The sequence below is a fragment of the Chiloscyllium punctatum genome, chromosome 5 (assembly GCF_047496795.1).
Source record: "Chiloscyllium punctatum isolate Juve2018m chromosome 5, sChiPun1.3, whole genome shotgun sequence".
Lineage (NCBI taxonomy): Eukaryota > Metazoa > Chordata > Chondrichthyes > Orectolobiformes > Hemiscylliidae > Chiloscyllium > Chiloscyllium punctatum.
The window spans coordinates 64,563,445-64,588,550 of record NC_092743.1 but is presented as its reverse complement, the minus strand read 5'-3'; the positions used below and the strand labels follow the sequence as shown (position 1 = coordinate 64,588,550).

General features: G+C 39.7%; 1 protein-coding gene across 4 annotated transcripts in view; it reads right to left on the bottom strand.

Annotated features, from left to right (window-relative positions):
• Window positions 1-25,106, bottom strand: part of LOC140477125 (putative Polycomb group protein ASXL3) — a 308,321-nt gene that overhangs the window by 15,592 nt on the left and 267,623 nt on the right. For 3 of the 4 annotated variants that reach the window (XM_072570448.1, XM_072570446.1, XM_072570447.1), the window contains 3 exons: window positions 13,706-13,802; window positions 4,087-4,192; window positions 2,181-3,285 (listed from right to left, as the gene is read on the bottom strand). In XM_072570448.1, coding sequence (XP_072426549.1) covers window positions 2,181-3,285; window positions 4,087-4,192; window positions 13,706-13,802 — 1,308 coding nt within the window. The remainder of the gene's footprint in view (window positions 1-2,180; window positions 3,286-4,086; window positions 4,193-13,705; window positions 13,803-25,106) is intronic. The other variant, XM_072570449.1, reaches the window with a different exon arrangement.

Here is a 25,106-nt window from a genome sequence, read left to right as displayed (position 1 = left end):
GCTGAAAGCCATCTCTTCAGTGAAGACATGCAGCAAGACTAGTGGTAGAAGACCATGCAGCAATATTCTCTAAGACATAGCTTGGCTGATGGTGAGAAGAAGAGCTGATTTCATCCTTCATGTATGCCTTTCTGCCACCATCTTGAAGCTTGAAGCATCCTCTTATAAAATGTGCCTTTACAAAGAAGGTTTGGAGAGAGACGCAGTGGTTCCTGTTGTGGTTCATCCTGAGCAGTTCCGTAACACAGGACTATCTGCTTTTCAGTCTGCTCCCTGGGAAGCACATGGAGGCAAACATCAACTGCGCCTGGAAGACAACCAACTTGGTGAAAGATGCTCTTTAGCCTTCCCAAAACGAGTTGGTCTTCCATCATAAAGAGTTGACTTCAACCAAGTGTCCAGACTGGCACATTCCAGTGCCCAGGACTGTGTGCTGAGGGACACACTAAAGCTTGAGGCAGTTGTCGCCAAGGTGGAGTGGGGAAACACCACTGTCTAAGATGCCAAAATGCAATAAGGATCCATTCAGTTATATGACTCTCTCTTTTCCTCAAAATATATATAAATAGCATCCTGCATGAGTAGGAAATGTCATTGTTTTTGCAACTGCAGAGAATGTAAATTCCAATATATATTTTCTCTATATATGCAAAGACTATATACAACTGTTTTAGTACCTTATGTACATAAAGATACTTTTTTAACGAATAAGTTATATTTTTCCCAAAAAAGCACATGTGACAAACCAACTAGACCCAGGAGAAGATCTACCTATCCTGAACTGCTAGACTCACCTTTGTGGAAGACAGCCAGCCCTATTTCAGAGAGGCAGCAGATTCCAACAGCTCAAAATACCCATATACATTCAAATTGTTATGGTTAATATCCTTTTTCAGATGGATAGAGCTAGGTACAGAGTAAATATTGTGCGAACTTGGGAAATGCTTCCATGATGATTTTTAATAAGGAGTATTTTATTAATAAAATCAAGTGTAACTGCAAACTGAATTCTGTGTTCCTTGGTCAGCCTCACCAACTAGGTGGTTTGGGTAAATTGTTTTTAATACATAAAATGGTTAAAGTGTCAAAAACATGGTCAACAACTGGTTTAAGTATCCGAAACAATCTGACAGTATTTGCAACACTAAACTACCACTTTAAACGGAGAAACAATGTCAAGCAAATGAAACAGGAGGGTACTTTTTGTACTTGACCATATTGGCTGTAATTAAAGGACCAACTCAATCTGAGAATTTTGTTTATCCTCCATTGTTCCTGAGTTGTTTTGAAATTACCACCATTGAGATTTGATGAACCACATAGCACTCTTATTAAAAGTGTATGCATCATTCTTTAAAAATGGCGACTGTAGCACTGGCTAAAACTTAGAACTAGCATGCAGCAACAACTTCAAAACAATTATGCCAGAAGAAAAACAGTGACAAACACCTCTTCAGCTATTAAACTTGGTTCAGCTCCTGTTTAATTATATATGCAATTTTATTTTTAGTTGATAGATTTTTCAAAAATTGTCACCTTCTTGTCATATTTTGTACTAATAATTCATACATAATAATCTATCCCATTTTATAGGATAGATAGTGGTATTCATAAAGGTGACTTTATGTACATTTCAAACTGATACAGTATTGCCTCATTAAATATACTTCAATACCATTATTGAATGATGATGGAGAAGTTTCTGAAATTAATAAATTGAAGTTTATTGTCATGCTCATTTTAAGACCATTTAAACTGGGAACAGTAGTTTATGGATGTTAATTCTCACTATTAGTGAACAAAGGTAAAGATTGGAACACATATTCAATTAAACTCTGTTTTTTCAGCCTTAACTATTCACGTTCTATCTGAATAAAAGTATCATAAGTCCTATTTTCAATTACCACAATCTGATAAAGTGCTTGAGCAAAAATTCTGCAGAGTATTTTGATAATTTATTGAATTTTCAGGTAGTTACAGAAGTTTTTTTGTTTGTTTCATCACTTATAATTCCATTTTCTTCACAAGTAGAGTAGCTGGTCAAAACAAAAGCATATCTAAATCCAAGGAACAACTATAAAAGTCAACATTGTGAGTATTATTGAAAAACAATCTATATATATATATATATAAAAAAGTATATTGGCTACACATTGTCATTTCTTTTCTTTGTAACGTACCTTGATAGGTGGGACCTTTGGCTCTTCTTTTGTGGGGATCTCTTTTTCATTTTGTGCTCTGCTGGGCAGAGTCTGAAAGGGCTGATCATTTTCAATTCTAGGCCTTTTCTCCTGACAGATCTCCAGGCTGTGCTGTTCCATGGGTTTTCTCTTTTGTAGCTCAACATCTTTGTTGTTATTTCTTCCATCTGCTGAAGATGATGTTGAAAAGTCTGAGGGTGTTGACGTTCGTGTAGGTGACTGAGAGATGGACTGAAATGTCCTTGGTTCATTTTCAGGCTCTTTTCTCTCAGTTTCAGAACACTCAGTCAGTACAGGGGTTTCAGAGTATGCAGAGGTATGTTGTTGTTGAGATGTGCATTGTATATTTCTCTCTGGTGAAGTGGTCATATTGATAACAGCCTCAAGCTCATCACAATAAGATGAGGATTGTAAGCACACAGGAGCACTACATTGTTCCAGGGTACTCTCCTCATTACTTGCATTCAGTGCCAGTTCATGTAAGTCACTGTTAGATTCATTAAAAGAACCAGAAAGTTGAGATGGTGTAGAAGTAGAAGTAATGTGTTGTAAGGAAATGCTAGATATCCCAGAAGAAGGCACCTGTAAGTCACCAGTGTGTTCAGATTGAGACTCAAATTCATTGATACTTTGTGTAATAGGAACAGGCTTCAAGTCTTCTGCTGGCATTTCTTGTTCCAACTTATCAAGGCTAAGCAAGCAAGACTGTTCAAAGTCACAGGCACTGGACTCTGGAGATCTATTTTCACCAAAGCTTCCACAAATATTTAGTTCAACTTCTTCTGCTATTTCTTCCTGAATAACAGATTCATTTGAGGTAATGTCTGAACATAAGGATATTAGTATATCCTCCTCTTCAGCAGTTTTGGATGGTTCTTTGGCCGGGATTTGCTGTACATTGCATTGTGTTTGCTTTAGATCTGTATAAGGCACAACACTTTCTTTGCTTTCATGCTCAATACCAGATGTGATCTCACAGGGCCCTGATAGGATGTGTGGTGCTGAAAATAAACAGCTAACTTGGTTTTCAAAAGACTCTTTTACTAATTCCTGCTTCATAGCTTCTTCTTGTGTTACACCCATCCTGAATTCAACAGAAAGGTAGATGTCACAATTACAACTTAGAAAGCTGAACAATTCATAATTAGTGTCCTGAGACAAACATGTTACCTGCCACAAAGGTTTACCAGAATATCTTAAAATTCACAAAACTTTCAAATAAAGTGTGAAGTGGAAATTGGGAAATTGCATTTAGGGCTGGAATGTAATTGTTCAGTTCCACAGATTTGGAGAGGATAATTCTTGGTGTGACCTCCAGTAGGCAGGAGACACTGAATGAACATTGCAGCATCTCTCTGTGAGAAGTGATGCAAATTAACTAAATTGTTCTTATCTAAACAGCACTGTGTGACTGACCAGGAGGGATTCAGAGAGGGGTTCAGAAGGTACATTGCTCACCCGTTTGGCAGAAGTTACTGTATCAAATTCTAGTGAAATTCCCTGTGCATTTAATTCCAGAGATAGGTAATCAGGGTATATTGCAAAGTCTTGTAAAATCTCAGGGACATATGTCCACAAGTGTTTTGTACCTGTAATTATGGACTTCATTATTCTTTTGGGCCATTTATTGATCTCTATGCTTGAATATATCTGCAACTGTTATAATTGCTCCATCTGAGGCTGAACAATCAAACATGCTAATTGCTTGTATTAGGTTGATTCAAAATGTATGTAAAGTTAAACAATTGGGGAATATTTCACAACTGAAAAAATATTGCAACACAAGACATAAAGGTGTAAAACTGGTTGCAGCACACTCCAAACATGAATAAACAAAATGCAAAGAGGATTAGTTGCAATATGAAAGAAATACTAAGATGCTTACTTTTCTCCATAATATTGTTCAAAGAATGTTTCTTTCCATTGTTCTATCTTCTTCTCCTTTTCAATTTCTTGTCGAATCCGTAACTGCATTTCTGGAGTAAATTCGCCTACACGAAAAATTCAGAGTATGAAGCAAAAATGGCATCATCTTTGTTAGAATGCACAAGTTTCAAAAAGAAGCTTTTGTAATGTTGCAGTGCCCAATAATTTAGCTTATGTCTATGGATTCTGAATAAGAGCACAGGAATAATTTAGCGGACCCTACCCTACCATTCAGTGAATCATGTATCCAATTACTTTAAATCAACCTTGGTGCTACACCTTGACCAGCAAAAAAATCTGTCAATCCCTAGCATAAGATTATCAATTCACAAAGTATCTAATGTATTTATGCAGGAAAATTCCATTCTTCTGTCGTCCTATGCATGAAAGCGTGTTTCCTAACTTTCCTCCTGAATAGCCTAACTCTAATATTAAAGTTATATTCCCTTGTCCGAGACACCACTGCCAATTGAAGAAAATTTTCTTATCTACTTCATTAATTCTCTTCAGAATTTGAACAAATTTTATGGAAAATGTCCTTAACCTTTCCCATAAAATATAAAACAAAAGAAGCAAAACTGTTTAGCAGAGATTTCAGGTTTAGTTCTGTGAATCAAGATTGTAATTCAAGAATATGTTGATATCTATCACTTCACAGTGACCCTTAACTTCACCTCTGAGCAATTATAGAGTTGGTAACTGGAATCAAACAGCATAAATTAACACTGCATACTTATAAGCTGTCAGTTACATAATGACACATTGAGCAAAACAACGTTTGGCATTATTGGCTGAAATTTCCTGTGCACTGGAGTCCAGAGACAGGTAGTCAGTGCATACAGCAAAGACCTGTAAAACTTCAAGGACTTACTTGCACAAGTGTTTTGTACCTGTAATTAGGTGCTTCATTATTCTTTTAGGCCATCTATTGATCTCTGTGCCCGAATGCATCTGAAATTGGTATAATTGCTCCATCTGAGGCTGAACAGTCAACATGCTATTTGCTTGTATTATGTTGATTCAAATACAAGATATAAAAATAAACTCAATACAACTTTAGGCAACATATGAACAAAGTCATTGTTCCAGTTTTATTATGATTTTTGAGCAACTTAATTTCTCCTCACTGTGTCCACATTCTCTTTATTTTTATACTATAACGATAGATCATATCTTATGAGGAAACAGACTTGTAAATGAATCATGGAGAGAAGATGACATGGGAGAAGACCAAGAGGAAAGAAGAGTATGTAGGAAGCTAACGGCAAATGAAAAGATTGGCCAGGATAGAGAAATATGGAAGGACTCCTATGTGTCAAAGTCCGAATACACCATTTATCATGGTCAATATGTTATTCAGTATGCTGTACTTAATCTGGAAGCCCTTTAAGTTTCATCCACCACTCAATTCAATTATAAAGTAAATATTGCAGGATTTACCTTTGGGAAGAGATAAGCAAATGAAGAAAAAGCAGAATGTAGCTCTGATAATAATAGATGTATACATGACAGCAGAGAAAAATTATCTTAGCTCAGAATATTAAGGAGTAGAATTAATTGGGTGGAGTTAGGAAACTGAAAACATGGGTCTTTAACACCAGATTTGGATTCTATGATGATGATAGTAGTGGCAAGGTGGCTCAGTGGTTAGCACTGCTGCCTCACAGCGCCAGGGACCCGGGTTTGATCCCAGCCTCGGGCGACTATGTGGAGTTTTCACATTCTCCCTGGGTCTGCGTGGGTTTCCCCCAGGTGCTCCGGTTTCCTCCCCCAGTCCAAAGATGTGCAGGTTGGGTGCTATGCTATATTGCCCATAGTTTTCAGGGATGTGTAGGTTAGGTTCATTAGTCAGGGCTAAATGTAGAGTAATGGGGAATGAGTCTGGGTGGATTATCCTTTGGAGGGTCGATGTGAATTTGTTGGGCCAAAGGGCCTGTTGCCACACTGTAGGGATTCTATGATATGATGATTATACTGTAGGCCACAGCAAATTAGAAGTAGGTGTAACAAGTAGTAGTGAGAGACTGTAATATTTGTACAGTCTGGGAAACCAAATTTACAGTAGTGTATTAGAGTATGTGTTAATGGTATGAAAGACAATTTGGCAAACATAGTTTGGACAATCTTTATGAAAGTATATGAATAGTAAAAAAAAAGACTTGCAATTAGACTGAACATCGGAGGTATAATTAGTAAATTTGCAGATGACACCAAAATTGTAGATGTAGAAGACGTTGAAGAAGGTTATTTCAAAGTACAATTGGATCTTGATCAGATGGTCCAATGGGCCGAGGAGTGGCAGATGGAGTTTGATTTAGGTAAGTGTGAAATACTGCATTTTGTAAAGGCAAATCAGGGCAGGACTTATGCACTTAACGGTAAGGTCTTGGAGATTGTTGCTGAACAAAGACACTGTGGCGTGCAGGTTCATAGTTCCATCAAAATGGAGTTGCAGGTTGACAGGATAGTGATGAAGGCATTTGGTATGCTTTCCTTTATTGGTCAGAGCATTCAGAGTTGGGAGTTCATGCTTTGGTTGTACAGGACATTAGTTAGGCCACCTATGGAATATTGTGTGCAATTCTGGTTTTGCTCCTATAGGAAGGATGTTGTGAAACTTGTAAGGGTTCAGCAAAGATTTATAAGGATGTTGCCAGTTTTGAAGGGTTTGTGCTAGAGGGAGAGGCTGAATAGGCTGATGCTGTTTTTCCTGGAGCTTCGAAGGCTGAAGGGTAACCTTATAGAGGCTTATAAATCATGAAGAGCATGAATATGGTAAATAGACAAGGTATTTTCCTTTGGGTGAGGGTGTCCAGGCTAGAGGGCCTAGGTTTAGGGTGCGAGAAGAAGGATTTAAAAGCAACCTAAGGGGCAACGTTTTCACGTTGTAATGCATTCCAGATCTTATTTAACTGGCAATAAATTAGGAAATGTCAATGTACAAAGGGACCTGGTTGCCTTGAACACCAGTCACTGAAAGCAAGGTGCAGTTGCAGCAAGTAGTTTGGAAGCAACTTCTATGTTGGTCTTCATTGCAAGAGGATTTGAGTACAGGAGCAAGGAAAACCTACTGAATATGTATATGGCCTTGGTGAGAGTAAACCTGGAGTACTTTGTGCAGTTTTGGTCTCTTTACTGTAGCAGGCTTTTGGATGTTAAAACACAGATAGATTGCTATCTTGGCCAAATAGCAAGCAATGCTGGGTACATTGGTCAAGTAGAATCATAGAATCTCTTCGGTGTGAAAGGAGGGGCCGTTCAGCTCATTGAGTCCACAACCCTTTAAACAGCATCCCGGTCAGACTCAGCCCCTACTGTATCCCTGTGCCCCACACCTCACACTTACTATGGCTAATCTACTTAGCCTATACATCCCTGACTGCACTACGAAAATTATTTTTTTAAGCATGGCTAATCTACCTAACCTGCAAATCGTGGGAGGAAACTGGAACACCGAGAGAAAATCTACAAAGACACAGGAAGAACATGCAAATTCCACACTGACAGTCACCAAACACTGGAATTAAACCTAGGTCTCTGGTGCTGTAAGGCAGCAGTGCTAACCACTGAGCCAGCACACTGCCCAAAACTTAAGCCACAATCCTAGATACAAGACACAGTGCAAACACAACAGCCAGATGCTAATGTCATTAGCATAAAGTAAAAGGCAACAGTTATCCTGGACAGACATATCTATTCTATTTCTCATTTCTGAATGTTCATCTACTGCCACATTTAGTAAAGATTCCATTATTTTTTCAAATGACTGATGTAAGGCTTGCTGGGCTAAAATTCCCTGGACATGTTCTGTTCCTCTTCTTAAATAAAAGAATTACATTAGCTGTCTGTCAGTCCTCTAGCATGATACATTTTATGAACTAATTATTAAATATAACTAGTAATTCTGTGGCTATTTCTTCCTTAGATTATTTTAAACAACTTAGAATCCATCTGGACAATCAACTTTATCTTCTCTTAGTTTGTTTAAATTTACGACTATGTTTTTATTATAGTTGCAATTATCTCATTAGTCATCCCTGCATATGCTTATCTATTTCATTAGTATAAAACAATATGAACTAATTATTTAATATTTCTGCCATACCTCTATCGTCTGCAGTTTAACTATTTATCCCTTGGTGATTTTGTTCTTTTTACATATTCAAAATATTTTTGTCTTCTATTCCTTGAATTTATAATTTAACTTCATAGTTCATTTTTGCCTTGTATACAGTTTACAAGAATTTTACTAACTGGCATGGTAATTGGTAATCGGTAATCAGATTGATTGAATGGTGAAAACAAAAGTTGTTGATTGAACGTTACAATCTCCTTTGTTGGTTGTTCATCAGTTTGAAACAGCGATAGGCAGAAATTTCCCCTCCTCGAAGAGTTGAAAGTGAAAAATCAGATTCTCAAAGTGAAAAACTACTTATCGAGTTTGTCATCAAGCCAAGGATGACAAGTTTAGAATCTTGTCTGTGAGGGGTGAGAAACTAATTTCCATGCATTTCCATCTCATTAATACCCATCCACCATTTTAAAATTACACTTCCAATCTTTCATTTGCCACAAAAAAAATCGCTTCAACAACCAGTGCAGCTGGTGACCATAATAACTGTGACCATAATCTTATTTCATTTTTATATGGAGCACAAGATCTCTTCATGGTCAATGATCCCACTCTTCCTGGACCCGTCTAGCATGCAACTTGCCATTGGCAAAGCAGTAGCCACAGAATATCATTACACTTATTTTCTACCCAATTCCAATACTTCAGACTTCAAGCATATATTCCGGAGCTGACGGACAGTCAGGAATGTGTATGTTTCTGCCAGGTCACTACATAGGATTTTAGCACTAACCTACAACCAATCACCTTCCATATCTAATTATGTTTCTTGGCTGGTCCAATTGTAGACTAGGGGTTTGGCCATAATCAGGTGCTTGGTGGTACCAGAGACTGGAGATCCATGTCCTTGCAGTCCAGAGATTGGGCAACAGTTGTATGGGGATGGCCTGCCACCTTAGTCAGGGGAGTTTGGCTGCCAGTAGTCAGAGGGCTTATCAGGTACAGTCATAAAGTCATACAGCCTTAGAGTCATAGAGTCCAACAGCACGGAGACGGACCCTTCGCCCCAAACTGGACCATGCCGATCTAAATGTTCGTCCACACTAACCCCATTTGCCTGCACTTGGCCCACATCCTTTTAATTCTTTCCACTTACATATATTTGTCCAAATGCCTTTTAAATGTTATTAATGTACCCACCTTAACCACTTTCGCTGGAAGCTCATTCCATATGCGTACCACCCTCTGTATAAAAAAGTTGCCACTCAGGTTTCCTTTCATTCTTCCCCTCTAACCTTATACATATGCCCTCTAGTCCTTGATTCCCTAACCCTGGGAAAAAGACTTGAGTACTTTCACCCTATTCCTGCCTCTCATGATTGTAAACATCTCTATAAGGACCACCCCTCAGGCTTCTATGCTCTAAAGAAAAAGTCCTCACTTGTCCAACCTCCCCCTTTTACTCAGACCATTGAGTCCAGGCAACATCCTTGTAAGTTTCTTCTGCACTTTTTCCAGTTTAATAACATCTTTCCTATAACAAGATGACCAAACTGAACACATTGCTCCAAGTGCAGCCTCACTAGTCCTGTATAACCGCAACATAACTTTCCAATATCTATACTCAGTGCCCTGACTGATGAAGACAAGTGTGCCAAAAGCCTTCTTCAGTGCCCTGTCTACCTGTGACTCCACTTTCAGAGAACTGTGAACCTGAACTCCAAGCTCTCTCTGCTCCAGAATACTCCTTAAGGCCCTACAATTCTTCATGAAACTCTTACCTTTATTTGACTTTCCAAAATGCAAGACCTCACGTTTATCTATATTAAACCCCATTTGCCATTTCTCGGTCCACTTCACTGATCCTGCTGCAATTTCTGGTAACCTTTCTCACATTCCACGATACCGCCTATTTTAGTGTCATCAGCAAACTTACTAATCATGTCTTATATATTCTCATCCAAATCATTGATATAGCTAATGAACAGTAATGGGCCCAGCACCAACTCCTGAGGTACTCCACTAGTCACAGGCCTCCAGTCCGACAAGCACCCTTCCATTATTACCATCTGCTTCCTACTATCAGGCTAATTTTGTATCCAATTTGCCAGCTCACCCTGGATTCTATGTGATCTAATCTTCCAGAGCAGCCTACCATGTGGAACTTTATCAAAGGCGTTATTGAAATCCATGTAGACTACGTCTACCGCCCTGCCCTCGTCAACCTTCCTGGTCAACACCTCCTCTTCCGTGATATGGACTGTCCCCAAGATATCACTACTAACTTCTCTTAGTTCACAAGTTTTCATGTCTTTCTCCACGGTAAACACAGAGAAGGAATATTCATTGAGAACCTCACCCATCTCCTGCAGTTCTATACATACATGACCGCTTTTGTCCTTGAGGGGCCCTATTCTCCCTCTAGTTATTCTTTTTCCTTTAATATGCTTAAAGTACCTCTTTGGATTCACCCTAATCTTCTCAGCCAAGGCTATTTCGTGACCCCTTTTCGCCCTCCTCATGTCCTTCTTCAGTAAACACCTGTATTCTCTGCATACTTCCAGGGATTTCCTTGATCCCAGCTGCCAGTACCTTAGGCAGGCCTCCTTTTTACTGGCCAAAGCCTCAATATTTCCTGTCATCCAGGGTTCCCTATTCTTGCTAACCTTGCCTTTCACCGTCTCAGGAACATATAGACCTTGAACTCGAGCAATATCACTTCTAAAGGCCTCCCACTTGATGGAGATCCCTTTGCTTGCAAACAAATTACTCCAATCAAGCCCTGCAAGCTCCTGTCTAATTCCATCAAAATTCGCCTTGCCCCAATTTAGAATTTTAACCTGTGGACCTGTGCAGTTTTGTCCTTCTCCATAACTAGTTTAAAATTATGGGATCTTATTCAGATGGGCCAATGGGCTGAGGAGTGGCAAATGCAGTTTAATTTAGATAAATGCGAGATGTTGCATTTTGGGAAAGCAAACTTAGCAGAACTTATACACTTAATGGTAAGGTTCCGGGGAGTGTTGCTGATCAAAGAGACCTTGGAGTATAGGTCCATAGCTCCTTGAAAGTAGAGTTACAGGTAGATAGGATAGTGAAGAAGGCATTTGGTACGCTTTCCTTTACTGGTCAAAGTATTGAGTACAGGAGTTGGGAGGTCATGTTGCAGCTGTACAGAACATTGGTTAGGCCACTGTTGGAATATTGTGTGCAATTCTGGTCTCTTTCCTATCGAAAACATGTTGTGAAACTTGAAAGGGTTCAGAAAAGATTTACAAGGGTGTTGCCAGGGTTGGAGGATTTGAACTATAGGGAGGGGTTGAACAGACTGGGGCTGTTTTCTCTGGAGCACCAGAGGCTGAAGGGTGACCTTATAGAGATTTATAAAATCATGAGGGGCATGGATAAGATAAATAGACAGTCTTTTCCCTCGGGTGTGGGAGTCCAGTCAAGAGGGCATAGGTTTATGGTGAGAGGGGAAACATATAAAAGCGACCTGAAGGCCAACATTTTCACGCAGAGGGTGGTACATGTATGGAACAATCTGCCAGAGGAAGTGGTGAAGGCTAGTTCAATTGCAACATTTAAAAGGCATCTAGATGGTTATATGAATAGAAAGGATTTGGAAAGATATGGGCAGGGTGTTGTAAAGTGGGACTAGATTAGGTTGGGATACCTGATCGTCATGGACGAGTTGGACTGAAGGGTTTGTTTCCGTGCTGTATAACTCTGTGATTCTATGACTATAAGTTGAGAATTGTGATAGCCTAAGTGTTTTTGAGTGGAAGAAAAGTGTATTTAATAGATGTTAGCACCTTTAAGAAGTAGGATACATCAGGAGTTGATTTCTGGTAAAGCACTTAGCTTCCAGTAAATGATTATGTGACCAAGTTACATCAATGAACAATAGGAAAGCAATGATCAACAAGAAGTTAAGAACAGGCTGAGTCGATTGTGAATGTGGCTTAGAGTTAATAATTTTTAGTTTTAGAAATACATGGTTCTTTGCAGAGCAAGGACCATGTATTTCTAGTAGAGTTAATTTGAACTTCAGTGTGCTGGATAAATGATGTTAAACATCTTATTGACTGCAGATTTTCATTTTAAAATTTTTTTTATGTGAAAGCTAAACTGAAGAAAGAAAGACAGACAAACAATTTCAGGTACAAGACTAGAATTTAAGAGTATTAGAACCGTCAGAATTCTGACCTGACATATCTGCATTTAAGAAGTTCGCTACATCAGTGTTAAATTGAATGTTGACACTGTGGGACAGTTGGAGAAGATTTAAAAGGAAATCCTTGTTATAGATAAGTAGAAGGGCTGGTAATTGCAACCCTTACAAGAATCTTTGAAACAACACTCAAACCAAAAGATGAGTCTACCAAATTTGAGTGAAGAAGTTCAGCTCAATGTATAAGTTACTGCATTAATTGAATCTTTGTTCATGTATACAAACTTTTACATCTTCTGCCTGATGGAAGAGGGTGGAAAAGTGCATAACTGGAGTGGGATGGATCTTTGATTATGTTGTTTGCTTTCCTGATCCAGTGGGAAATCTAGATGGAGTCAATGGTTGGATTGCGTTGTGATGAATTGGGCTGTGTTCATAACTCTCCATAGTTTCTTGAGGTCTTCGGAAGAGCAGTTGCCAAACTATAATTTGATGCAATCCTGATAAATATGCATAAATTCAATAGTAAAATTCAATATTTAAATATTTTGTATCTCTTGCAGTAAAATATATTTTTAGTTTAAAATATAAAATCACAAGATGAAAATGTCAGCATATGTGCTAAATAAGAGGTCAAAATCAAAATTTGTCTAGGTTTAACCTCTAAATCTAAATGTCTGCTAAGTTTTCTTGCCTGGTTTAGAAATTAATGAATTTTGAATATACTTGCCATTTAAATTAAAGCTATGTCTTTGGGATTCATATTTTCACAGGATTTATATACAAGTGATATTCATTCTGAAAGAAAATAGGAATTTATGAATGTTGACACAATTTCCACATATAGCTATTATTATAGGTTCAAACCTCATCTGATTTAATGTTCACAATACCTCATGATATGTTTGTGAAAAGACTCCAATAAATTGTCTAGTGGACGATAATGCAGATTTTACATTGACATTGACACTAACTTTTACTGATCAGTAAAACAGCCTGAAATTCAATGACAATTGCACACTGTGCATATTAGTTGGGAGGGCTGCTAACTTGAGTTTTGTTTGTGAGGCCAGTAAGCAGGAGCTCATTTGAACTCAACCTGCTTACTAGTTGCCATTCTGTTAGGTAGAGGGTGTCGAAAGCTACACTAACAATGCGGAGAATGCACCTGAAAATTTTTACTATTCATGGGAGAGAAGGTTGAGGAAATACTACAGAAGAAACATGGCCACAGGCTAGACAAAATTGAATACTCCTACTTTGATGAAAGCATCAAATTCAAAGTTCTGTTTGTACATCACAGATTTAGATGAATTGATGAATTAATTGTACCTTCTGCTAATCGTTCCTTCCAACCTTGTGCTGCGTAAGCAAAGAATTCATTATTCAGGGCTGAAGCACTGAGGCGAGAAACCCCATCACACCCAACCTGAAAACAAGATAATCTCAGCATCAGAGATAGAATGAAATAAATATTACATACTAAAAATGTTCCTTCATCAATTGGGAACAAATGTCTCTACTTCTCTATTGAATTGAGTTCATGTTATGTGCAGCTAGCAGCTGTGATTGTATTAAACTGTTTCACACATTGATTGTGGTTGGTGAGTTTAGCTCAGCTACAAATCGATAGTGAACTTGGCTTGCAAACTGAAATCTTTCCAGCAGCATAGAGGAGACGCTCATCGCTATAAATCAGTGACACTGGACTTCTATTGGCATATGTCTGTATGGAGTGCATAAATTGCAATTTCCTGATCTCTACCATGCTGACACCAAGGGCAGTATTTAATGAAGATGACAGTGGCCTGGATAGCTTCTGAAAGCCTTGCATCACTTCTTCCTGGAAAGGTTTTCAGAGCTGTGCCTGTCAGATGCTTAGTTAGAAAGTGATGACATTTCTCTGGGGGGTAGAGGTACTGCCCCACCAAAGAGTTGCTGGCCATTTAGAGACTAGCAACTGTGGCAATGGTGAAGCAGTTGCTGCTGCTAGCACTATACGCAATCTAGGTCTATGATTGCCAATGGATTCAGATGCAGGTGAGTGATGCTAAGTAGAAGCCCAGGGTGGGTATTGTAAAGGGTTATAAGGGCTAACAACAAGGCAGGGAGTAACTTTCAGCAAGTCCACCCCACCTTCTAAGTCTCCTAATGAGGCACATTTTAGTATGACCCTATCCCCTGGCACTAACCATCACATTAAGTAGGCACTAATTGTCCACTTGCTGTTAACAGGCTTTATTAACTAGTGAGAAGGATGGTTGTGTGTAAGTTAAGATAGTGGCATAAAGGCAGCAGGGTCCTCACAAGCAGACATACCATTGGTTGAGGGCATCAAATTCTGCTCTAAGTATGTCATTCTAATTTAAGATGTTTATGTGTGGAATTACCTATGACAGGTAGTTTAATTCATTCAGGGCAGACAATTTGTGCATCGTTACATAATATTGAGGTCTACAGCATTTTAACATGGGCATTGAAATGAAAGTCTCAAATCTAGGAGCTACCAGGACTTTATATAAAATAACATCTGTCAGGCATATAGCAGGTTGCTGTTATCCTGCATCTTTGACAGAGCTGGTAGAATTTTTATCAAAATGTGGAGTGCATCATGACCCTCAAGGAGAGCAGTCCAGGGCAAATGTAAAGCAGTCATTATCAGTTTACTTTTCCTTTCTTTTTTCTCTTTTTTCATATCCAGAAGTGCTTTTAGACACAACTGAATACTTTCTTTTCCTCACCATCACCAAATCACCTGTATTTTTTTCATCTATTCATCATCTCCAGCAATCACTGCCTGTTTAATATCTTATACAAAACACTAAACATGTGGAAACAGTGGAGAAAAATGCTGGCTGAATGGTTAAGAAAGGAGAAACTATGAATAATTAGTAAGTATTTATGACACTAATCGTTGCTCACCTCCAAGCAGTTGAAGGACTTTCAAATCTTATAATAAATGCCCATGAAACTGATCTCAATATGTACAACATATAAGATATATAATATGTACAGCGCAATATTCCAGAGAAATTGTTTATTCATTCAGCTCTGCAAATGGTCAAATGTAAAAGAAATCATCTAACATGGCTCAATATTATGTATACATGTATACTTCAATCATAGGTAGCATTCTGACAGATCCCAGATGAATTTCCCATTTCATTACAGTTCTGAATGGAATACCCCAAATTGTTAAGCCTTCAAATGAGGAGAGGTGAAGTAGCTCACTTCCTTTTCTCATCTCCCCGGGTTGATTGCAACATGATTATTTGAAAAATGGTCCCATTCTTTGTGGATGCGTTCCTTTCAGAACCAAATTAATTTGTTTTAAAAAGAGCCAATTTAAGTAGGCTTCCTTGAATTAACAAAAAAGAGAATTTATCAGTAGCTACATGCAAGATAAAATACTAATGAACCATATATGAACACAAAAGGAAAGGTAAGGAAAGGTATACAGATCATACTCTGAATTGTTTGGGAAGAGTGGATAGTTGAATATTGTGACCATTTTCAAGGAGGTTTCCAGTAATATTTATGTTGGTAGTTGAAGAGTTAGATTAGATTAGATTCCCTACAACATGGAAACATGCCCTTCGGCCCAACTAGTCCACACTAACCCTCCGAAAAGTAACCCACCCAGACCTATCCCCCCTAACTTATGCACCTAACTTTATGGACAATTTAGCATGACCAATTCACCTAACCTGCACATCTTTGGACGGTGGGATGAAACTGGAGCACCCAGAGGAAACCCATGCAGACACAGGGAGAATGTGACAGTCACCGAGGCTGGAATTGAACCTGGGTCCCTGGTGCTGAGACAGCAGTGCTAACCACTGAGCCACTGTGCCGCATTAGTTTTGCAATTCTTAGTTTTGCAGATTGCATGGTATTCTATAGTTTGGATTCATTTTGACTGTGACTGAATTCCAGCATTCAGGGTGAGAAAAATTCTGTTTGTTGTGCTATTTTCTTTTGTCTGGCAGCTTGCTCGGTGAGAGAGTGTCCTTACCTGCAAAATATTGATAACTAGGTTATAGTTCTTTGACTGTGACCTTCACAGCATGCTAATTCTCAAAAGCTGCCTGGTTTACCTGAGAATGTTCAGTCCAGCTAGCACAGTCCAGCTGAGTTGAAACTGGCTTGAGTGTGTTCTTCAAAGAGAGAACACAAAAGGTGCCTACAGTTTGGGACATAATCTGCAGGGGCTAGTTTCTTGTTGAGCAGGAAGTCATCAGCCTCTGGGATCAGTTTTGTTTTGCCTTATCCTTCCTTTGAAGGGCTGTTGTTTGAAATTTCCTTCTCGTCCATAGATATGACTTCTCTGTAGGTGTTGCCTTAACTTACATTCACAGCTATTTTGTCTTATTCAGCCTTCTTTTAAAAACACACATTTTAGAATTATAGGTAAAAGATGTCCTCAGTAATTTGAGGTTCTGATTTGTGGCCATGACATTATTAATTCACCATGAACAGTTGGAAATTCTCTTACTGACTCACTGCAGGAGATGACTAAGAGTGGGGCCTAGGAAATATTGGTTCTTGTAGGTAAATTCCCTCATTTCAAATGTCTTGACAGATTTAGAAAAGTGAAATGGAAGGGTATAATTTGTGTGAAAGAGCTAAGAAAACAGAAGCAGTTAATGATGACACAGGTCGTAGAGAAACCTGTTGTCTTGAGTACTATTTTGCATCCTGCCTCAGCTATCTTCCACCCTTGATCAAAAGAAAAGCAAAGTCAAACATCAGTCAGTTTAAGGAGGAGAAAGTGAGGACTACAGATGCTGGAGATCAGAGTTGAAGAGTGTACTGTTGGAAAAGCACAGCTGGTCAGGCGGCATCCAAGGAGAAGGAGAATTGATGTTTCGAACTTATGCCCTGATGAAGAGATTGTGCTCAAAATGTCAATTCACCTACTCCTTGGATGCTGGCTGACCAGCTGTGCGTTTCCAGTATCACACTCTTCAACACCAGTCAGTTTAACCCCAGTAATAGGAATACTTTTAAAAATCAGAATCTGGGCTAAAATTTAATAATCATAGGATAAGTATGGATTAATTCAGGAAAGTCTACATTGATTTATTAAAGACAAATACTGTTTAATTAACTTGACCTTTTTATGATGGGGTAATAGAGAGTTAATAGCAATAAAATGTTTAAATTATCAATCTGCTCAGATGTCTCTGGAGCGGATGGGACTTGAACCCAAACTGGATTAGGATCTGAAGGCAAAACACAATGCACCACAATGGGGCAAGGACAGAGAATTGATTCAAGTAACTTACGCTTGCAGATAGCAATAATGGTCATGTGGGCTAATTTGTCTCTTTTTGTACAGTAACAATTTTATAGTTCTATTTCCTATTATCTGCTTTAAAGTAAGGATGTTTTGTTGCACTAGAAATTGGTACAGATATGAAGCTAAGTATTTTAGACAGTTGCTTGGGAATACGAGCCTACAAGACTGCTGTTGAGGATGGTTTTACAATAATGCAGTTCACAATGTAAATGTGTGGCAGTTTTAAATCAGCATGTCTACACAGCAGCCTAAGAGCAAGTGCAGCCTTTCTTACTGTTTATTATCATCGAGTTCATGGATTTCAGATTGTGCTGCATTATTTATTTGAGCTTTGACATGTTGGTTATCAGTTATGGAATATCTAGAAAGAGGGTTTCACTGATCTCAAAAGTACTGAAATGCAGGAATGAGCATGGGTGGTGGTGTTGTATCTCAGTTATCAGAGTATTTTGCCAGTCCCGCTGGCTTGTATCCTGTGGCTGAAAACCTCCTAGGCTGCTCTTACAGTTGTGGACACATTCAGTTCACACAGTTCTGCTTTAGATTCTGATTCAAGAAAGTGAGTCACTTCAACCTCATGAGGCTTCAACTTATTCATAGGAATTGGTTGGCTTTTAGTTTTGCACTGTAGATTAAAATTGGAAAAAGATACTGCTTTAATCCATGGAAATTGTGGAAGAAGACCTTTTTTTTATTCACTTGTGAGATTTGGCTGTCACTGGTGACCAGCACATATTGCCCATCCCTAGTTGCCCTTCAGAAGGGCATATATGCTGCCTTCTTGAACCATTCCATCCATGTTTTATGAAGATCCACAATGTGCTAGGGATGAAATTATAGAATTCTGACACAGCGACAATGAAAGAACGGCAATATATTTTCAAGTCAGGATGGGGAATGACTTGGAGGGGAACTTGCAAATGGAGATGGTCCCATGTATCTGCTGCCCTGTCCTTCTAGATGGAGGAGATCATGGTTTAGAAGATGCTATCTAAGGATCTTTGGTGAATTCTTGCAGTGCATCTTACAGTGCCAATGAAGTGGGCTGCTTTGTCCTGGAGAGTCAGGAGGCTGGAAGAAAACAGCAAGCCAGTCAGAACAGGAGGTGTAGATGTCAACGTTTCGGGTGTAACCCTTCTTCAGGACTGATGGTGGGTGTGGGGGGAGCTGCAGATAAAGGGGGAGGTGGGGGCAGGGTGGTGAAGTGGGTATAGGTGAAGACAGGTAGAGGATACAACCTGGTTGGTCAATGTCAGTGTCAGGCTTCTTGAGTGTTGTTGGAGCTACATCCAACAGGCAATTGGGGAGCATTCCATCACACTCCTGACTTATTCCTTGTAGCTGGTGGACAGGCTTTGGGGAGTTAGGAAGTGAGTTACTTGCTGCAGTATTTAAAATGAATTGCTGGAACTCATTGTGAGTTGCAACTACGATGTCGCCTCATTAAAGGAGTGGAAAAGATGTAGATGCAATGGCTCCATGGTGTATATGAGTGTCAGGGCAGTTTCAGGGCTACATCGACAGGGCTACAGGAATCATCTGAACCATATGGCAGAAACATCTAGTCTGCCAAGAGAAAGCATCTTAATTTCTGCCTCCTCCTTCTGAGTGGAGAGCAACATAAAACCTCACTCATCATTTCCCTTAAAACTGCGCTCTCTCCGACTTGTCTTTTCAAAGTAAAAAGGAGAAAAGACTCAACAAGTGAATGAAAGACTGCATTGGAGCGCAAAAAAGCTTATCACATCAGCAAAAAAGAACTGAATCAAAGCAGAAGGAATTGAAAGAAGCTAACTCTTGTGGTCTGCATTTCTTTCTGTCTTTTTAAACTCTTAATATCTTCGCCTTGTCTCTTTCTGAGTCTGTATGTATGTGTGTGGGAATTTTTGAAAGCAGCAGAGTTTACATTATAGAATTATTAGTTAATGATCCATTTTTCTCTTCCTGAAGTTGGTTCAAAACAGTTTTATTACAATAAAACAAAATAGTTTTTTTGATAATGAAAAACAAATGTAGTGCATATGCTGTCACCTGAATTAAATGGCTAAGGTTAATTAACCATCCGGTGGTTTAATCAAAATTTTACATTGTGGTAAATCTGGAAATAGCAAGGCTTGATTTCTGGTTCACTACCATTTGTGTCAACTGTTTCCACTGAAGCATCACCTAAAAGAAGCATCGTGTTAGTTTTAAGAAAATATTCAACATACATTGTTACAAAGGTGACCATGTAGCAAAAACTATAGTTAAATAGGTTTTAATTATTAACATTTGGTTATATTAAAGTGTCATGTGCAGAATGTTGTGAAGGTTTAGAAAGTGATTTAGGTACCAAGAAGTCATGATTTGTAGCCTGCATTGAAATGTAGGGGATAGCACATTGTTGAAACCCCGGGCAAAATATAGATAAGATGTTGAAGTAGTGGGCTAATTTCATAGTAATTTAAGGTGAGCACACCCCTAACAATAAATTACAACTTGGAGTGATATTTGGTGCTAGCTTAGAGTGATGCTGGAAAAGCACAGCAGGTCAGGCAGCATCCGAGGAGCAGAAAAATCAACGTTTCGGGCAAAAGCTCTTCATCAGGGTGTCAATATTTGGTGCATCCTGTAATGCTCAATATCTCTCCTTAATTGTTTCCTTCTCTCAATCTTGGGAGGATTTCATGGGGAAAGCCTTTTACTTCATTATGTCAGTTGCTGTACCAAGAAAACACCACAGCAATTCCTCAAAGGCTTTTGAACATCTAAATGATAACAAGGAAAAAAAAAACAAAGCAAAACAATTGTGAATGACCTGGAGATCTTCCTCCTGGCTCTTTGCTTTGGTCCACAGCTCAGCATGCTGCAAAGCTGGCTGTCAAGTCTATACAGTATTTGGGTAGGGAATCAAAGCAGCACTAAATGGAAATCAGTTCCAATGATAGGTCACAGACTCGAAGTGTTAACTGTTTCCCAGATATGTTGCCAGTCCTGCTAAGTATTTCCAGAGTATTCTGTTTACATTATGGAAAATTATGTCCATTCATTACAACTGTCATCATTTATATGCATCAATCCACAAACTCATGGATGTTTCCTACACACATTGAATCTGACATCATAAATTTTAATCAGGTGAAAATGAAAATTTAATGGGTAGAGGTCTAATTTTCTGATTCGTTAGGCATACTGCTACATCCAAAAATAACATGGTGAATGCAAAAATGTGTCTAACATGTCCGAAGAACCGTTTCATGAAATTGTTGAAATTTACTGGATAATACTCAATTGTATAATTTAATTATAGATAATTAGACTGGTATGTTAAATGAGAAAGTAACTTTAGGACACTGCAGTGAGAGGTAGTATGCCAGATAGTTGTATACTTTTTTAAAAAAGTAAATCAGCTCTGCAGACACATTTTCAAAAGAGGTCAGGTCCAATCTGCTCTAGAATTGGTGATTCATCCTGACCAGACCTGTACTATACCTGGAAGGAAGATCTCTAAGAGCTTTGTGCTACTCAGAAATACAATTGCCTAAAAGCAGGAAAGGGATGATGGACACCAGCCTCCACAGCCTGGGCCAAAAGATGGAATTTGACAGAACATTACACACTACAGGATGAATCTGTTATCAAAAATGGGCTTTGGGGAAGGATTTGCAATTGGATCCAGTTGCTTTACACAAACATCATTAGGGCAATCTAAGTCATTGATTGGGAATCTGAAAGTTTCTCATTCAAGTCTGGAGTCAGGCAGTGCTCACCTCGCTCCCTACCTTATTTGTGTCCTACGTACAGCCTTTTTCTGAATACATCAGGAAGGATGTGAGCCTGAGAGAGGTGACAATCTTCGGCAGAGAGGCCGTCAGCTTAAGGCCTCCCTGTGTAAGGAGGATATCGTTATCTCCTGTTACAGGCCTTGGGAGCAAAGGTAGGAATGAGGCCATGTTCTTCAGGAACTGGGCCAACTTCTTCTCTCTTTCTCCATCAGCATGCAGGTACCAGTATATGGCTTGGCATTACTAAAAACCACAATGAAGCAGAAACTGGACACGTGGGAGCACCACTTCTTCTGGATGATAGATATAAAACTAGTCATGAGGTATGATCTGGTCTTGGTATTGCTCTACGTCGGCAGGTCTGGCCCATTCCCCAAGCCTGCATTGCAGCAGTTACCCAAGCCATCTTCTACTTTACCTGGGTGATGTTTCAGCAGGGAAACCTTATACAAAACCCTCAATTGGAGGGAAGAACATATCCAATGTTATTCTGATCCTGATGGCCTCCTTTGTCTGTGGTTGCATCAAGTTGTCCAGAGACCTGGTCCCCAAACATCAAGTGTCACTCTGTATTGCAGCTTTGCCTGTCCCCAGTGTTGTGAAGGATAGGTCTGGCACCATTGCTATGGAATAATCTTAACACTTGGACCTTATCATGTCATGTGTCCCTGATGGAAATATTTGTACAGAAAAATACCTTTGACCACAAGTCCAAGAGGCAGGGGTCAGCATGCAATGACTTTGAGGTTCTGCAGGAAAAGGAAATGTTTGATCCTGATGTGTGGTTCCCTGAGCAGGCTCTCTGACCACTTTACACTGTCCTTGAGATAGCTGCAGAGGTAAAGGTGCTGTCACACATCTCCTTCTGGAGCATGCCTTTGCAAAGGTTTGGTGAGAAATGCAGTTGTTTATATTGAGGTTTATGTCGAGCAGTTCTGTGATGCAGGCCTCTGTGCCTGGACGACCATCAACTCAGTGAAAGATACTCTTTTGTCTGCCCGAAACATGTTGGCCTTCCAGAGCAAATATTTGACCTTGAATAAGTGTTGCAGACTGACACATTCCAAGGTCCAGGACTATGTACTGAGGGATGCTCTCAAGCTTTGAAACAGCCACTGCAAGGCGCAGTGGGGAAAAGCCACTGTCTAAGGTACTTCCATCATAAATATATTGAAGGATTTTAAATTATAGAATTCTTTGGCCTGTATGCTTTTATCGGCATGTCTATTTGAATTATTTTGCAAAGTACTTGTTAATATCTTATGAACATTACCTGGTCTGAGGTAATTGCCAGTAGTTTTTGAAGTAAATGAGCTCCAGGAAAATCAAAGTACCTCCTTGGTGGATATTAACTTCCAACTATGGGTATCACTTCCTTTGCTTTGTATCCAATTTGCTGAAGAATACTGTTCTTTCTGAAGTGATTATCATTACATTACAAAAGGGTAATGCGTGTTGCAGACAGGGAGGAGAAAATGCAGAAGATCAGTTAATCCTTTCAGAACCTGTGATGCTTGCCAGGTTGCCCAGCATAGCCTTTTCTGGGCAAATGCTTGAATACAATCAATAACTCAAGCCAAGGCTCAAAGTGGCTACTTTAAAACCACAACAATTTGCTCAGCAAGGCCTTTATAATATCAGTCAGTGACACTGGATTGAATGTTGACATCAAAGGAAGGAAGTGCATTTTCATTTCATCACCCATTAGATAACAAGCAGTCAGTAAGCCAGCTTGAAGAGCTATACCTGTCTGAGAGATTGAAACCAACATGTTTCAGGCAGGCAAAAGAGTATCTTTCACTGAGTAGACAGTCATCCAGGCACACAGGCCTGCATCACAGAACTGCTCGACATTAACCTCAATACAAACAACTGCATCTTTCGCCAAATCTTTGCAAAGGTGTGCTCCAGAAAGAGATGTGTGACAGTCCCTTGACTGCTGCAGACATCTCAAGGACAGTGCATAGCATTCAAGGAGTCTAGTCAGGGTGCAGTAATCAGAGATGATGTGGCATCATGATTGCGTTTTCCTGTCTGTGCAGTTTATTTTCCAAGCCACTTTGGCTTCCATCAACCTTTCAGATGGTCATTTTCACATTATACCAATTTACTGCATGAAAATAACCTCATCTTATCCCCGTTGTTTTTTCCCTAATTGACCAATCAAGATAACAAAAACTAAGCTAATGTAAGAAAAGGATGGTAAAATGAAAAATAAAACAAAATAGGAAAAGTGAAAAAAAGTAAAATAAGAAAAAATGTCCCAAATAAATTCAAGGAGGTGTCTGTTAGAACAAAAGGCGGCTCAGAATGGCTGCTTTTGCATACAATATACTATCAAAGAGGGGTATCAAAGAAAAAACAGATGAACGACGCCAAGGGCTTGTGGGGATGGGGGTTGTGGGGATGGGGGTTTCGGTCAGTTGAAACTGCAGTTCTGAAATTCCCCTTTGGATTTTGTTGATCAGGAAGTGAAGTGGCTGCACGTGGGGCTTCTGCTCCTTTAAGGGAGAATGTGCACCCTTCCTGCCAGAAAGGTGGTGCTTCTTGACTCTCAGCAGCTTCAACCGGAGCAGTGGCTATGTTTGGACTGAAGCAGGCCTGGACCAGCCGCAATGCAGGAAGCACCAGTATGAAGCTACGGCAGGTTGGGTTTGTTAGAGCCACTCAGGCAGAGAACAGACACAGGAGGTCATGACTCCAAATCCTGGCAGCCTGGTCTGAGGTCTCCACCTAGGTGAAGAGGGATGCCCAGCAGTGTCAGGAACATAAACGAGCTTCTCTGCTCTGCAGGATAAGTACCACATTCATCTCTCTGCTATCCCAAACTCACTCTATTGCTGTTACTGCTTCCAGTGTCCACCAAGACCTATGTTCTGCCATTCTTGCTACTGCATGTACTAATTCCCTCACTCGCTCTGCCTTCCATCAACACCAACCCTGCGTGGCCTCAATGCAGTCTACTTGCTCATCTAGGAGGCCTGACAAGCCTTTCCACCACCTGAACCAGTACTAACTGCTGTGCCACCCACTATCCTTTCAATCATTCCCTCCCTTGCTCTCATGCCAGGAGAAAACCACCCAAAGTAGGGCAGGGAGGGATTGAATGGATGGAGGACTGGCTGACAGAAGACTTCTCTCACTCTACTGACCAGGAGAAAATCCTGGCCCTTGCAGGAGAAGACTGGGACCGTTCCTGCAGGAATACTGAGATATCCATGTTCCAGCAACCAAGTAAATACCATTCTTCATTCCATTGCAAGTTTCACATTAGCACTGATGCCAGTGTCATTCATTGCACACTATCACAAATTCATTGCACACCATTGGCTTCTCTCTTGTGCCATGCAAGTATCAGAGGAATGTCCATGACCTCTACACAGAAACAGCTAGCTGTAGCCAGAAGCCACTGCTTTGATCTCTGAGGAAGTGAGTACTGAGGCCTCAGGGGAGGCATGGGCAAGGCTGCCTCTTGATATTGATAATTCAATGGAAATGATAGGTTCAGAAAGTCTGACAGTAAAATCTGTGAGTACATCACTGACAGCTCCACAGATGGAGGAAGGAATACAGCAGATGCTCAGAAGACTGTGGAGACTAAACATCTGCTCAGTCCAAGACAGGCCAGGCCCCTGTGGAATCAGTAATCAGGAAATTCATACACATT